We start from the raw sequence: 17,273 nt of genomic DNA on the forward strand, positions 1-17,273 counted from the left end.
CCGCACACGTGCAGGGTCGCATTTTCACGAAAGAGCGTACTGCATGCACCCCGCTTGGTTCAACACCGTTGAAATCTGCGGGTGCGTCGGGTTCGACCTGGGCCCCGTTCTTCAAAGCGATCGTAGCGCTACGACAGTCGTAAGTCTATGTTAAAGTATGGGAGTTACGATCTTCTTAGCGCTGCAATAGCTTTGTGGAACGGCACCCTGGTCATTATGGTATTCGCCCATATTTACTACCTTGTACTACCCATTTTTAATATAATTCATTTCTCCATATGTGAAGTTTCTGGGGTTTTTTGGTTCAGTATAGAATACGCAGTAGAAGTCTATTAATTACTGATATGTATAATAATAGCAGGGTGTCCTTGGAGCCGCCCCCTAGTCAGAGCACACCAAACAGTGAAGGGTGTTTTGTAGTCTGTCTCACAGTCCCCGGAACCACATTATGTTCCCTAATGCCAAGCCCTCCCTGCAATGCATAAGCCCTTAATGAAGCAAGTCTACATTTCTTCAGATTCAGGGATCCTGTCCTGAATCTTCCAACTCATTGGGGCGCTTTTTCAAATTAATTGGGTTTATTTGTTACTATCAAAATTATATCTGTTCAGGGACTAAGCGTTAGTCTAGGTGTTTAGGTCCTCCGTGCTCCTATTTATAAGATTTGTATCGTGGGTATCCCAGCTGAGGTGCTCATCGAAAATAAGGCCAGGGAATTTAGATTGTTTTTGAAATTTAATGGGACTATTTTAAGATATGTTGATGGGTTTTCTAAAGTTGTATTTGTTTCGATGTAGATTAGAAGCTTTTCCGGACAAATGGAAATGTGCATTCGGACAGACTAAAGTATTAATCTGTTTCAAATCCTGTTTCGTTTAACGATTCCGCTTTTACACATAACCTTTAACAAGCTGCGTTCAAAGACCGTCCGCCTTACTAGCAATAACATTATTATGGTGGACGTTTATGGTTTGATCAGTTTTGTTATGTGTGTATGTTGCATTAATAAAGTGTAGGCGTTGTTGTCGAGAAGGAATTAGTAATGGAGTAATTACACAATTCTATCAGAGGCCGGTATTTGCCCGGTCCGGCCCGGCTTATAAGCACTCTCGAATAAATGTAATACCGTATCATACAGAACATTTGTCCGTTTGTTACCAGTGTGTAAATTACATCACATGCATGAAAGCATATGATTTAATACTGATATAAATATCCAACAGTTTTTCAGTGTTCTGGAAAACAGCCTGTTTGTCGTTCAACGCCGCTCTCAGTAGCATTTCAGCGGCGGTCAGTAAATAATCGAGGCAGGACCAGATAATCCAGTGATCAACATTATGAACATCGGTCTACACGATGAGGATATGATGACATGTCAGCGAGCCTGACCACCAGATCCCGTCAGTCGCAACTTCTCAATGATAACATTGACGTATTCTATCTTGACCTTTAAACTGATAGGTCGAATTGCGTGCTTTGGATTTGGTGCTATGACATCTTCTGTTTTTAAATAAGAATGTGATGAATATATATGTTTTGAAGCTAAAACTCATTTACACTTAGTACTTGAAATGTTCATGAATGCAGACTTGTTCTCGTCTGTATACGGCTGAAATAATGCCGATGTGACGTAAAGCCCAACTCAACTCAACTTGTACTTAAAAATGTGTATTAATTCAGACTTGATCTCGTCACTATGGCTGGAATAATGCCGATGTGACGTAAAACCCAACTCAAAACAACAACTCAACTTAAACCGACAGATATATATATATATGCTGTTGGGTTTTTATTTCGTTTGATGTTTAACGCCGCACTCAGCAGTATTCCAGCTATATGGTGTAAATAATCGAGTCTGGGCCAGATAATCCAGCGATCAAGAGCATGAGCATCGATCTACACAATTGGGATACCATGATGTGTTGGCGTGTACACATGTCTTTAATAACTTTCTTTTTACATTTTTGTCAAGTATAAAGCTGATATATTCTGCAAATATTTACCTTAAACATCATAGGCTGAGTTTTTGTGTGAAAACGAGTTTAATCCCATAAAGCAGAAGCGGTTCATTTCTGGTTAAATGAATCTCAATTACTTATGAGATGCCCCCTAACGGGACACTGCTTTTCCGTTTCACTCCGTCGTGTTGAGTAAGTCACGTGACTTGACGTCACGAACCGTACGCGAACGATGAGGCATGTCTCTAGGACCGAAGTTGTGCAAGGATAAAAGGATATACTACCACTTACCGGAGACCCATGTGTGTTGACAATGGAGTGTAAATAGGTAAGTATTAGGCGAAAAACAAATATTTTCAATAACAGTGCGTGGCAGTGTGTAGTTTTCGATTTCTCCCATTTCGAAATCGGTTGCTAACAGACGCTTCGACCTCCTGAGCGCAAGATATGCATCACTTGATTCATTAGGCTCCGTGTGCTGTTGTTGACACAACTAAACAGACCCGTTATCACCAGGGAGTGGTGGCGACATTTACAACACAGGTGCTTTTCTTGTGTTTCCAGCTAGTTGTTATAATTATTTTATACTGATTGAAACGATTAGCAATTGAAAAGTAGTAAAAAGTCTGAAAGAATCTGAAGGTTTTGTATGAAAAAAGTAGCACAAGATGATGTCTAAAAGTGAAATTGTTATTGAATGCTGCCATTTCAAAGAAATTTACCAATTTTCGTTTCTTACCTGTTCAACTGATTTGACTGTTTTGAAATATGAAGAAATCTAAAACAAAATCTAAAAGAAACTTTAGTTGGGCAATTAGATTAAAAAAATTAAAATTGAAAATTTGGAATTCAGTTATCCTGAGCAACTAACAAGTTCACGTAGGCAATTTGTTTGTTAGACTGTGTGTATGAGAAACTTGAGATTTTTTAAGTGAATATATGCTTTCTTTGAATTTTTCTAAAGAATTTAAATCATGATAGTAAAAGTATAATATCCTTTTGAAAACATGCTTTATTGATACATTTTACATTTAATGCATTTATGACTTCAGTTATATGTTATAAAAATTGTTTCAATAATTTTCTTCACATTGTTTACAGATCAAGCAATCATGAAAGGCCAACAGGAAATACTCGACACCAGTTAAAAATATTTTAACTAAAATTCCATTAAAACATGTGAGAAAGAGGAAATTTGTTAGTCCAAATTGTGAAACATCATCATGGGGAACGCGTGTCAACGGAAGTTGAAGGAGGATCCCGACTCTGCCTGGAGACAACAAAACAAAGAAATAGAGGAAAATTCTGTCTACAGTTTCATCAATTTCAAAAAAGGAGGTACCTTGATTGATGCATACAATGAGGGAGGCCCAGAACGGGTGGAAGAATTAGCTCGCAGAGAAATTGAACCGTACCTCTATAACGGTGGAAAAGGTGCCGTTATTTCTAAATTGGAATATATTAAGTGGTGCCGAAGACAGCTAGCCAAGAGTGCTGTGAGTATTGATTTGGATCCTATTTATTTATGGTCTTGTGTTCCTGACCTTTAGAATGATGGAACCCGTACTATTTAAACTATTTGCCCTTTCATGTGCTTTTTCTTGTTACATTTTTTAAAAGTATTTTGTCGTTAATAATATATTTGTTATTTCCAAGGCTCATTGCCAACACCTAAAAACATTTGTCTCGAAAACCTCATGAAAGTTACTAACTGAGATTTTCTGAGGAATTATAGAGATTATTATTTCAAGAATATTTTTGAGTTTTTCAGATATTTTATTATTGCCATCATTGCATCATCTGTAGTAAGTAATACTGACATGAAATTAATTCTGTTACAATGAATCCCATCCCACTAGTAGAATTCTGAAATGAAAAAAATTGTTTATTTTGTGCAACCAAGTGGGAAACATTTGTGTAATTGTCTAAATATTCTGTTAGACTATTGTGGATCAGATTATGCCATTAAGCGGGTATGGTTTCTTTGACTGAATATATGGCTGTGTTCATCACCAAATTTTACAAACAGTTGTTATTTTCAGAGCTGGTACAGAACATGTTTGTCACTATTTTCATTCAAAAGGATCAAGGGGGGGTTGGAGCTTACCCACACTGCCCCTAAGGATCATAAATATGCTTTATCTATACATCATACTTCAATAAACATTTTTGTATACTTAGTTTCCTTATCGTGAGATATATCTCATTTATATGATGCTGTTGAGTGGGAAAGAGATTCTATGGTTGTATAAAGTTTTGACAAAAACATTGAGTTTTGAACATTGCAGAAATACTAAATGTTTATGTCAGTGAGAGATATGGTCAAACTGTTTCTTTTCCGAGTCAGGGGTGTTGGGGTAGCCTAGTGGTTAAAGCCTTAGCGCGTCACGCCAAAGACCCCGGGTTTGATACCCCACATAGGTACAATGTGTGAAGCCCACTTCTGGTGTCCCCGCCATGATATTGCTGGAATATTGCTAAAAGTGGGGTCAAATTAAACTCACTCACTCACTCCCTTTTCTGAGTCAGTTCCTACGTACATAGCAGTAACACTGAATGATTTGATAATCAATAAAAAAATTATTATATCAGGAACATTGCAAACAATGGGGAGTTTTATGTATAAGAAACAATGAAACAATTAACTCTTTCATTAGTAAAAATACCACTGTTACTATTGCTACACTTATCTTCGACCCGTGAAGATCCGGGGTAGAATAGGTCTTCAGCAACCCATGTGCTTGCCATAAAAGGCGACTATGCTTGTCGTAAGAGGCAACTAACGGGATCGGGTGGTCAGTTTCGCTGTCTTGGTTGACACATGTCTTCGGTTCCCAATTGCGCAGATCGATGCTCATGCTGTTGATCACTGGATTGTCTGGTCCAGATTCGATTATTTACAGACCGCCGCCATATAGCTGGGATATTGCCGAGTGCGGCGTAAAACTAAACTCACTCACTCACTCACACTTTTCTTCATATTTCACTTTGCTGGATTATGTTTTTGCTGTGTCTACACAGTTGTTGAGAGTATTGTTTCAATGAACAACATTTATTGGTTGATATTAATCTCGTAAAGCCCAGAAGGGACCAATCACCATGACGCTCGTAAATCTCGAGTTATCAGTTCACAAGAGGCATTAATGAAGTTTTATGGACAGATGAAATATCTCACACAATTACAATGATTGGTGTTCAGAGCTAACTTTGCCTGTTGAAATTTACTTCCAACTTGAGGAAAATGTTTTTTGCTGAGAGTAGTAAATACACAAAATAGGCTCATGTTCATTCAGCTTAGCATTTTTCAGAAAGTGTAAAGGACATTTGCTGTAGTGGACATACATTGTAAGCTGTATTTTACAATGGTTTGACTTTTGAGCAGAAATTCCATAGACATCTGAGCTTATCAATAAGCTGGCCCTATCTTAACACGAGATATTGTGTACAATAGAGTCTGAGGATTAACAGGGGTGGGTGGTATCATGTTATCGCGACCCCAGACGTTGTTGTGGCTATTTCACATGACCCGCCGCGGTACGGAGAAACCTCCCATAACAGACAATGAGGTGTACTATAACATTAATAATTTATATTTGGACTAACAAAAGCTGCTGAGATAAACTTGTATTACATCACATAAAAAAATGTCTATAACTGAACCCTTTTACATTACAGGATGTTAAGTCTCTTAGTGCTGCCAGACTCATGAATATTAAGTGCAGGGCAAGTGGGATAATATCATATATTTTCCTAGGGCAAGTACAAAAGTCAGCTGTGTTAACTTTGAAATTTAGAAGATAAATTGTGTGCTTTAAAAATCATTCCATACCACTAGAGGCCATCTTGCATGTTTGCATTGCAACACTTGTTTACACAAAATGTCATACCACGAGATATTTGTCAGTCACAGGTCATGTGATGAGACGAGCTAAACAAATACTGTACTCCTGACAACGTCAACACAACAAATCTCAAATCTGTTTTAAATATGTTTATTTTTGCTCATTTGCTGACCAGATTAAACAGATCTGTTGATCAAGAGGTAGAAAAGGTTAAAACAACAAAATAGGTATGTTTGAAAAAAACAACACATTTTCTATACATGTTACTGATTACTTTAAACGCTTTTCAAACTTAGAGATTGTACAAGGGACAGATTAGCTAGTCAATGAAACCCTCGTTAGGGTGAATTTATAAGTATATGTACTTTATAGTTAAGGAAATGAATGCGTCCAATCCTACACCTTGTACTGTAATCCTAACACTCTACAGCTGTAGTAAAGGTATATATGGTGCTTAACCTTTATACTCTTTTTATGCCAATTCTTATCCTACAGAATAAGTAGCTTCACATTTAACACTTATTGAAATAGTGAAGTACCTCAAGTGTTAGATTTCATGCCTTACAGAGAAGTGTTTGGAGTACTTACTTAGTTGTCGTTGTCGTGTTTGGTTATTGATTGCTTACGAAAACATCTCAGTCTTACTTTCTATTTCGGTCAGAATTTCGCGTGAGACTGTGTAATGTTTGCAACACCAACTGATGTTTGTAAGCATCAATAGACCTGCAAAAAAAAATTTTTTTTCGTTGGATGTTCAAACTGATTATTCAAGTGCTTGTTGGGTTTTTGTTTGAGTGTGTAACAGTAGGTCTTTGTGTGGCATTTAGAAGAGATACATATTAGGGAGAGAGTTTATGGATGTCAGCTCCTTTATTATGAGGAACATAATGTTTGAACTGATGAAGGAGCAAGTACATACTCCAAAATGTGATGTTCCTCAGAATAAAGATGTTGACATCCATAACACTCTCTTCCTTATATATAACAGTACTTTCAACTATTAAATCAAATATCAGGGTGCGATTTCGCTATTTACAACCTGCACCGGTGCATGTTCAAAATGGCTGGTGCAGGTTGCTTTTAGTAACAGGTTGCACCCGGTGCAGGTAACAATAAATCCTCCAACATCTTATTGCTGTTATCGAGTGTTTTAATTGGGAAGTAGGTGACTGGAAATAACAAGACTTCTTACAAACATAAACATTTGTGTACTCATTATATAATCAGTTAAGTAGCAGTAATTATATAATTGAGATTTATAAATAAAGGTATTGCAAACAGAATCATTCATCATCGTCATGGGTTCTGGTTCTGTTGAATGTATCCCATACTGAGTACTTGTTATGAAAATTGCTGAACAAATATTTAGAACCAGTGACATTATTTCATGGTACATCCAAAATTTTGATGGTGCAGCCAAATCTATAAGCCAGGTTGCACGCGGTGCAGGTACTGAAAGATAAATGAAATAGCATTCTGAATATTGAAACTATCAGAAATAAAATATGAATAATCCATTTTTATTATTCTGCATTGAAAGATCATTGCCAATAACAGACCGAAGTTTACCTTATTCATGGAATGCCACCAAGTAGAACTGATGAGTCGAGTGACATTGTGGGTTAAGGACCAGTCTGTTAGAACAGTAATTGACCCTCCCTTACCTGGCTAGACTACAAAGTTTACTGGTATGTCTGTGATAGATCTGTCAGCTGCCTGTCACATATGTTTGAACATTGTCAAAGAAATGTCATGCTTGCTTGTGTTAAACATTATTGTCAAACTTTATGGATTACAACTTCTTTTATTTCTTGAGTGCTTGACAGCCCTACAATGATCTGTATTGATATGTTACACTCACGATATAAAAGAAGTTGGAATCCATAACGTTTGTCAATATTGTACTGCCCAACTTCTAAAACACCACTCAAATAGAAGTATTAAACACTTGGAAATGTTACAGTTTTCGATATTAAGTGTGCCTTGTTTGACTATGCTCAAAGTATGATCCAAACTTAGGTGAAAAATTAGTTTTATCAAAATGTATACGCTATTAAGGTGAAAACAGTGTACCCCTCTCCAGATTTCTCATGATTGATGCAGGAAAATTTAATTAGCATCTTATTTCTCCTGTTAGAATCTTTCGTCATCAGTTATCAGTGCTTAGTACACACATGGCGAAGTTTTCTATTTTTGACCAAGTTGAAGATTTTGAGTTCAAACATGGTCAGGTTCATGCACCAGGGGTTTTATCTTGACCTGCTCAGCAGCCAGAATTCATCCCGAAGTACCGGTAGGCAACAAAAATTCCCCAAATCATTTTTGTACTTATTGGTATATTCTTTCTTCCACAGTAAACTTATCGTATGGACAAACACAGGATTGTTGTCATAAGTTTTCAGTAGCACATAATTTTCTAAAGATCTTAGTCACATTTGATTCCTGAAACAACATCAATAATATAAATAAATCTGTCCACATTCTGAAGGCCAGTCTGATAGTGAACCTATGTACAACTAAATATTCTCACAAAAAGGAAATATTTGAAAATGTAGTTTTTGTTTCTACACAAACTGTTTGTAAACGTACACTAAACTGAACATACCACATTTACCTAACAACACCAGCTAACATGATGCTTGCTCTTGACTTCTTCTCCATACAACAGTAAATCAGCTGGAGACATATATCCGCATGTTGTTTATGATCAAATGATTTTTGTTTATGATCAAATGATTTTGTGTATGATCAAATGATTTTGTTTATGAGCAAATGATCTGTGTATGATCAAATGATTTTGTTAAATGATTTTGTTAATGGTCAAATGATTTTGTTAATGGTCAAATGATTTTGTTTATGGTCAAATGCTCATTTGTTTTTTATAGATTGTATTCAGTGATTTTATTTGACTCTGATAAAGAATTAAATAATCTATGTACTCAATCACAGAATAGTTTAGGCCTTAAAGTATGTGTTGAGTATATGCTGTGTTAAGCATTCTACTCAATGGTTTTAATGTACCATTCAAGAATGTTTATCAGGGATCCAAACTGATTATTAGTGCTCTTGACAGCCAAATTACGATAAAATGGTCATGTTGTTGAGGAGGCTTTTGATTTCTTTTTTTATGATATTTCCTGAAACTGTGAGATATTTTCTCGAAACTGTTTTAAAATTGCTATGTATTCAACTAAGAACTAACCCTCTTCCTTGTTTTTAAGTTGTTATCAGTGGCATTCATCTCTATAAAGCCATAACATTTGTTGTAACTATAAAATTTCAGTTTTGGAACTGTTTTCTTCCGAATTATGACCAAATAGTTCTTTAAGCAGGTCCAGATCAGCCTATACCATTTACTGTGTCATTACAATGTAATGGCACAGTTAGCTCTCTTAGGGAAGACGGAACTGGCTACCGTGAAATTCAAATGAAATGTAGAGTAACATGATACGGATGTATACTTACGACCTTACTGATGCATAGAAACTGTACCAGAAATTTGACCCTCTGATCAGCTGAGTCACGCAAGAATGATAATTAATCTATAACTGACAGCAGTAGAAACTTAAACATGTTGTACTGATTACAGACAGATGGCAGTCACTGAGGACAACCCAGTGACCCACACACAGATTGGTTGTACTCCACACACAGATTGGTTGTACTCCACACACAGATTGGTTGTACTCCACACACAGATTGGTTGTACTCCACACACAGATTGGTTGTACTCCACACACAGATTGGTTGTACTCCACACACAGATTGGTTGTACTCCACACACAGATTGGTTGTACTCCACACACAGATTGGTTGTACTCCACACACAGATCAGTTGTACTCCACACACAGATCAGTTGTACTGTGTCATGAAGAATGGCATTTTAACATCAGCCCTATCTGATCAGTTAGACTTAAAGAATGTAACAATGGAAGCTCCAGTCGTGTGGAGCAACCATTATTAAACCACAGGAGATGTTATCGGTGTTGGTGATAAGCTTGTATTGTGTAGATAACCTGGACCTCCGCCAGTTCTGGGTTCTGTGTTGTGACCCAGAGACAATATTGCCATACCATGCTGTTGATTAAGTTGTACATCTATTTTATAATTTAGGTCATTTACTTTTATAAACTGATTTAAAAAATTAGTTCAAAATGCAATGGTGTTCAAAAAATATATTTGCTTTTAAAAAAATCCAACTTCAAAATATATGTTAATAACGGAAAATGCTTGGGCTGTGATAAGGAGCTTGGGTGGGAGGGGTACCGTGTAGGACCTGGGTACCCACATGACTACCCAGAAACATGTCTAGTCTTGTGATACGATGTTTGTTGACATAGATTCACTTTTTCTCCATGGTTACAGCACAAGTCACTGATGTTTACAAATCATTCTGAATAAGCACACATTCCTATGACATTTATATGTTTGAAAAGATATGGTTTCAATCAAAGTGTTTGCATGAACAGATTGTTATGCGTGTACCTGAATACCTTTTGCAAATGCCCAGGCAAGACAATGCTCAATATTCGGCTAAACTTTTCCTACAATCGCCAGCGGCTGAAGGGATGGTGTAAATCCAACTAGGGTCCATGCAGGTAGCAAAGGCACTGTAAGTCCCCCTAGTATTGTGATCTACCTTCAGTTGTTGGCGATCTGTAGCCCATTTTTACATTGTATTGTCCAAAAATAATTTTCTACTTTTAAAAATATATGCTAGCTAGTATTAATTTAATCTGTGATAATGTAGTGGTTTTACTTCTTTCGTTGACAGGGTTTTATATATTATATGTATGTATTATGAATTTAGAACTAGTTTTAGTCACGATATGGCTGAAATATTGCCGATGTGACTTTAAATCTTAACTCACTCACTCACTTACTCAATGCCCAATAAGACCTTTTAACCCAACTTTTGAGACCTTTAAAGTATGCACTAGTTAAATTTGTTTTCAGAGTCTATCTACAAATTAATTTCACGCATCAAACCAATATTTTTTGTAAATCAACATTTACTAGATAGTTATAAAGTCCTTCCATACCACTTTTTTCTGTAAAACCTTGCTATGATACTCAAGAACTACAGGCATGTATATTTTCAGTTGGGCCACTTTATAAGTTGTGTAGATGTTCCAGGCACTTGAAATGGAGACTATGGTAAACAGGTTTAGACTTGGGAGGTCAGTTGGTGTAGTGTTGGTTGTCAATGGTTTGACACCGGTACAACTGAGTGCTTCAACTCTGTGTGCACCCGCAATATTACTTCATAGTAAGCCTCTGTCTTTGGAGTCAAGTACTTTCTAATTTTATTTGTTTTGTAAGTCAGGTTTGTAAAACATCCCACAAAAAATAAAAGCCTTTACAAATGTATCATATGAAACAAAGTCAGTTTCAAGCATCATGCTGCTATAGACTGGTTTTGGACTGTATTTGCATTGCATCACTTTTATGGAATGCAGGGATATATCTATTATTCCGAACTAATAGTGTGAGTGAATGTGGGTTCATGCTGTTTTTAGCAATTTTCCATCAATATCCCAGCAGAGGACATTATAAGAAATCAGCTATACTAAAAGGACCCAAGTGGAGAATTGAACGTAGATCTTGGGAATGATGAGCAACGCTTTAACCACTAGGCTACCCCACACACCCCAACTAGTACATGGCAGACACATAGGGGAAAAAGATTATGTTCCTATTTTTGTATTGAGATGTATTTAACAATGTACAGTATTTCTTCTACTTTTTCAATGGACTTCCAGGCCTGGCGCTTATTAGAGGCCCAGCACATATTGGAGACCTGACGCTTATTAGAGGCCCAGCACTTACTGGAGACCTGGTGCTTATTAGAGGCCCGGTGCTTATTGGAGACCTGACACTTATTGGGGGCCCGGTGCTTATTGGAGACCTGACACTTATTAGAGGCCCGGTGCTTATTGGAGACCTGGCACTTATTAGAAGCCCTGTGCTTATTGGAGACCTCGCACTTATTAGAGGCCTGGCACTTATTGGAGACCTGGTGCTTATTAGATGCCCAGTGCTTATTGGAGACCTGGTGCTTATTAGATGCCTGGCATTTATTGGAGACCTGGTGCTTATTAGAGGCCTGGCATTGGAGACCTGGCGCTTATTGGAGACCTGGCGCTTATTAGATGCCTGGCATTTATTGGAGACCTGGTGCTTATTAGAGGCCTGGCATTGGAGACCTGGCGCTTATTAGAAGCCCTGTGCTTATTGGAGACCTGGCGCTTATTAGATGCCTGGCATTTATTGGAGACCTGGTGCTTATTAGAAGCCCAGTGCTTATTGGAGACCTGGCGCTTATTAGGGGCCCGGTGCTTATTGGAGACCTGACACTTATTAGAGGCCTGGCACTTATTGGAGACCTGGCACTTATTGGAGACCTGGCACTTATTGGAGACCTGGCACTTATTAGAAGCCCTGTGCTTATTGGAGACCTCGCACTTATTAGAGGCCTGGCACTTATTGGAGACCTGGTGCTTATTAGATGCCCAGTGCTTATTGGAGACCTGGTGCTTATTAGATGCCTGGCATTTATTGGAGACCTGGTGCTTATTAGAGGCCCAGCGCTAATTGGAGACCTGACACTTATTGTGCTTACTGGGTGTAATTAACAGGATAGGAAGTTATAACTAAATGGACCATTCCTTAATATATCTACTTTTGGATCAAGGGAGAATACATTTATAAAAAATGTACCCGACGCTTATTAGAGGCCCGGCGCTTATTTCTTAAACCTCTGTTTTACCCCCGACGCTTATTTGAGGCATGGCGCTTGTTAGAGACACTGCACTTATTAGAGGAAATAGGTATGTTTACAATACATTCAATAATGTAAAACAAACATTTAAAGCCTCTTCCTTTGCATTGGTCCTGTTAAATGTGTAACACAAGTCAACCAGACCAAGCTATGGCATTGATACAACTGTTAATACAACATGAACTGGAATCCTCGAATCCTCATTGGAAATGTTCACCGATACCTGACAGCTTCTTTTAGCCCGACAAGGACAGTAATTGTCAAATTATAGGATCTATTTTTCCAAAATTGGTATTTGGATGTATTATCGTACAATGAAGTTTGACCTGAACAGTGATTTGAACTGATACAGTGCAAGATAGTGCAAAGGTTCTAACCTTACACACCGGTAATGTTGTTGATATGTTAAACCACTCTGTAGAATCAGACCTTTGTTGAAATCTTTGTATTATTGAGAGGGCTGTCCAATCATCCATAAATGAAGTAAATCACATTTGGCATGTTTTGTGAGTCTATGTTGAACCAGGGTTTCACACAACACGGAAATGTGCATCCTTAACGTACAAAATGGATGCCAAAAAAACCCCAAACATTTACAGACAACCGCCATACAGCTGGAATATTGCTGAGTGTGGTGTTAAAAAACAAGTAAATATGTTTCATAGTAATGTTCAAATTCAAAGAAATATAAAGTTTCCGTTTCCTAAATGCAGGGGTGGAAATAACTTTAAAATTGCTAGTGTACTCCGGTACAGTGACACATGTAAAATCACTTGCCATGATAAATTTTCCACTATACTGGCCTATTTTTTTGCTGATTTTTTAAATAAACAACATAATTAACATTGGAAAGTTAACTGAACACTGGTACAGCATGATATGCAAATTTGCTTGCCCGACAGAAATAAACACTGGACTGGGACGTCGGGCAATGGGTTATTTCCTCCCCTGAAATGTAATTGTTACATGTTACAGTACAGTATACTACAATACTTTGATACTTCGCAGGACCCTAGCTGACATTTCCTGTGGGGTGGGGCGGTGGGGTAGCCTAGTGGTTAAAGTGTTCCCCACCGTGATATTGCTTTCGTCATGCCAAAGGCCTGGGTTTGATTCCCCACATTGGTACAATGTGTGAGGCTCTGGTGTCCCCCACCGTGATATTGCTGGAATATTGCTAACAGCGGCTTAAAACTAAACTTAGTGACTCAGTCACACCTGTGACAATCTTTGTAATTAAGGGAACAGAGGAACCTCAGCTTTGTAGCACTAGGTAAAACACTATGAGCACGATGTGTCTTCTTTTGCATGTGTGGAATTCATTTTTAATATCAATTTGGCACAAAGAAGTAATATAAGTAGCTTCTAGCTTTTTCAGTTTTACAACAAATAATATTTGCTATTATTTACTATTAGAACAGAATTTCATCATCAGTGTGAAACTTATGCACAAACATTCATACCATTCTTACATTTTGACTCAGTAATGGTTTTGAGACAGTGCTCACATCAGCACCTCTCCTAAAGGAATTTAATTCTACGTTGTTGTCCAACAAAAAACAGTAACACTGACGCCTTGACAATGGAGAATGATCACATGATGGTCAACACAATTTCTGCACATCTGTTCAGTTCCATTCCATTTTGCCCTTCCAAAGCAGGCCATTATTGAACAGGTCACACCTGCTGAACCATTATCAAAAACACATTTAGGCATCTTAGTAGTTTAGTACCGCCAGTGATTATGTTGTTTATTTATTTATCCTAAAACCAGTTTAAAGAATAAATAAATGTTTCTCCTAACTTCTGGTGTGTCTTTCACCGGCAGCTGTTACACAGTCTACAAGACTGTTCTCAAAAGCCACGAGTCCAATGCAGCTTTATAGGCAAGAAGGTGGAATCCCTTCTTCCACCAAACAACTTTCTTATCCTGAGTCCATCACTTCCACTTCGTCCTGTCACACAAACCGACACACAGTTGGACCACTTTCCCCACCCAGCATACTCTTTCTTTATTTCACACCGATCACATCCACCCCTTGCCCTTCGAACCCACTCCCTTCCCACCAACTATCCCTTCCTTGTCCCCCTTCCATATTCCACTTCCACCCTTCCCTAACCCTCAGAGAGACAATCACTTGGATTCCCTTCCCTCTTCCACCAAATGTCTGCCTCCTCCAACAATCATCGCCTCCTACCCTCCTTTTACCTCAAGCAGACACACAGTGGACACCTTCTCCTTCCTAGTCACACCCATTCCTTATCTCACACCAATCACTTCAACACAGAGTCCTGGACACTCTTCCCCCTCCCACCACACCCCTGTAGGTACACCCAGCGGTTCACTCTCTTCCCCCTCCCACCACACCCCTGTAGGTACACCCAGCGGTTCACTCTCTTCCCCCTCCCACCACACCCCTGTAGGTACACCCAGCGGTTCACTCTCTTCCTCCTCCCACCTCACCCTGTAGGTACACCCAGCTGTTCACTCTCCTCCCCTCCCACCACACCCCTGTAGGTACACCCAGCGTTCACTCTCTTCCCCTCCCACCACACCCCTGTAGGTACACCCAGCTGTTCACTCTCCTCCTCCCACCACACCCCTGTAGGTACACCCAGCCGGTCACTCTTTCTCCCACCACACCCCTGTAGGTACACCCAGCGTTCACTCTCCTCCTCCCACCACACCCCCAGTAGGTACACCCAGCGTGTTCACTCTCTTCCTCTCCCACCACACCCCCTGTAGGTACACCCAGCGGTTCACTCTCCTCCCTCCCACCACACCCCTGTAGGTACACCCAGCTGTTCACTCTCTTCCCTCCCACCACACCCCTGTAGGTACACCCAGCTGTTCACTCTCTTCCCCTCCCACCACACACCCCTGTAGGTACACCCAGCTGTTCACTCTCCTCCCCTCCCACCACACCCCTGTAGGTACACCCAGCTGTTCACTCTCCTCCTCCCACCACACCCCTGTAGGTACACCCAGCTGTTCACTCTCCTCCCCCTCCCACCACACCCCTGTAGGTACACCCAGCTGCTCACTCTCTTCCCCTCCCACCACACCCCTGTAGGTGCACACCCAGCTGTTCACTCTCTTCCCCCTCCCACCACACCCTGTAGGTACACCCAGCTGTTCACTCTCTTCCCCTCCCACCACACCCCTGTAGGTACACCCAGCTGTTCACTCTCCTCCCCTCCCACCACACCCCTGTAGGTACACCCAGCTGTTCACTCTCCTCCCCCTCCCACCACACCCCTGTAGGTACACCCAGCTGTTCACTCTCCTCCCTCCCACCACACCCCTGTAGGTACACCCAGCTGTTCACTCTCTTCCCCCCTCCCACCACACGTTCACTCTCTTCTCCCTCCCACCACACACCCCTGTAGGTACACCCAGCTGTTCACTCTCCTCCCACCACACTCCTGTAGGCACCCAGTGTTCACTCCCTCTCCCTCTCCCCACCACACCCCTCTGTAGGCCACCCTGAAGGTTCACTTCCTCCTCTCCTACTCACATACACTCCCTGTAGGCTACCTGCATGTTTCACTTCCTCTCCTACTCTGACCCCCTGTGGTACACCTGTGTTCACTCTCCTCCTCTCCCACCACACCCCTGTAGGTACACCCAGCTGCTCACTCTTCTCCCCCCTCTAAACTCCCTGCAGTGGCACACCCAGCGGCTCACCTCTTCCTCCCACCACTCAGACCCCTGTAGGTACACCCAGCGTTCACTTTCTTCCCTCCCACCACACCCCTGTAGGTACACCCCAGCTGTTCACTCTCTTCCCCTCCCACCACACCCCCTGTAGGTACACCCAGCGGTTCACTCTCTTCCCCTCCCACCACACCCCTGTAGGTACACCCAGCTGTTCACTCTCTCTTCCCTCCCACCACACCCCTGTAGGTACACCCAGCGTTCACTCTCCCCTCCCACCACACCCCCTGTAGGTACACCCAGCTGTTCACTCTCCTTCCTCCCACCACACCCCTGGTAGGTACACCCAGCGTTCACTCTCTTCCCCCTCCCACCACACCCCCTGTAGGTACACCCCAGTGCTCCAGCGGTTCCCTCCCACCACACCCCTGTAGGTACACCCAGCTGTTCACTCTCTTCCCACCCACCACACCCCTGTAGGTACACCCAGCTGCTCACTCTCCCCCCTCCCACCACACCCCTGTAGGTACACCCAGCTGCTCACTCTCTCCACACCCTTCCCCTCTCCCACCACACCCCTGTAGGTACACCCAGCGTTCACTCTCCTCCCCCTCCCACCACACCCCTGTAGGTACACCCAGCTGGTTCACTCTCTTCCCCCCCTCCCACCACACCCCTGTAGGTACACCCAGCTGTTCACTCTCTCTCTCCCCTCCCACCACACCCCTGTAGGTACACCCAGCTGTTCACTCTCTTCCCCCCTCCCACCACACCCCTGTAGGTACACCCAGCGGTTCACTCTTCCCCTCCCACCACACCCCTGTAGGTACACCCAGCTGTTCACTCTCTTCCCCTCCCACCACACCCCTGTAGGTACACCCAGCGTGTCTCACTCTCTTCCCTCCCACCACACCCTGTAGGTACACCCAGCGGTTCACTCTCTTCCCCTCCCACCACACCCCTGTAGGTACACCCAGCGTTCACTCTCTTCCCCCTCCCACCACACCCCTGTAGGTACACCCAGCTGGTTCAC

At 41.1% G+C, this 17,273-nt stretch overlaps 1 protein-coding gene across 1 annotated transcript in view; it reads left to right on the forward strand.

The window, feature by feature from the left end:
* The first annotated feature begins 2,173 nt into the window (after positions 1–2,173).
* The window catches only part of LOC124254712 (transient receptor potential cation channel subfamily V member 5-like), a 98,382-nt gene continuing 83,282 nt past the window's right edge, over positions 2,174–17,273 (forward strand). The window contains exons 1-2 of the mRNA XM_046688559.1: positions 2,174–2,286; positions 3,060–3,454. Coding sequence (XP_046544515.1) covers positions 3,182–3,454 — 273 coding nt within the window. The 5' untranslated portion in view covers positions 2,174–2,286; positions 3,060–3,181. The remainder of the gene's footprint in view (positions 2,287–3,059; positions 3,455–17,273) is intronic.

This window comes from Haliotis rubra, unplaced genomic scaffold, assembly GCF_003918875.1.
Source record: "Haliotis rubra isolate DU_JTF1 unplaced genomic scaffold, ASM391887v1 Scf58, whole genome shotgun sequence".
NCBI classification, from domain to species: domain Eukaryota; kingdom Metazoa; phylum Mollusca; class Gastropoda; order Lepetellida; family Haliotidae; genus Haliotis; species Haliotis rubra.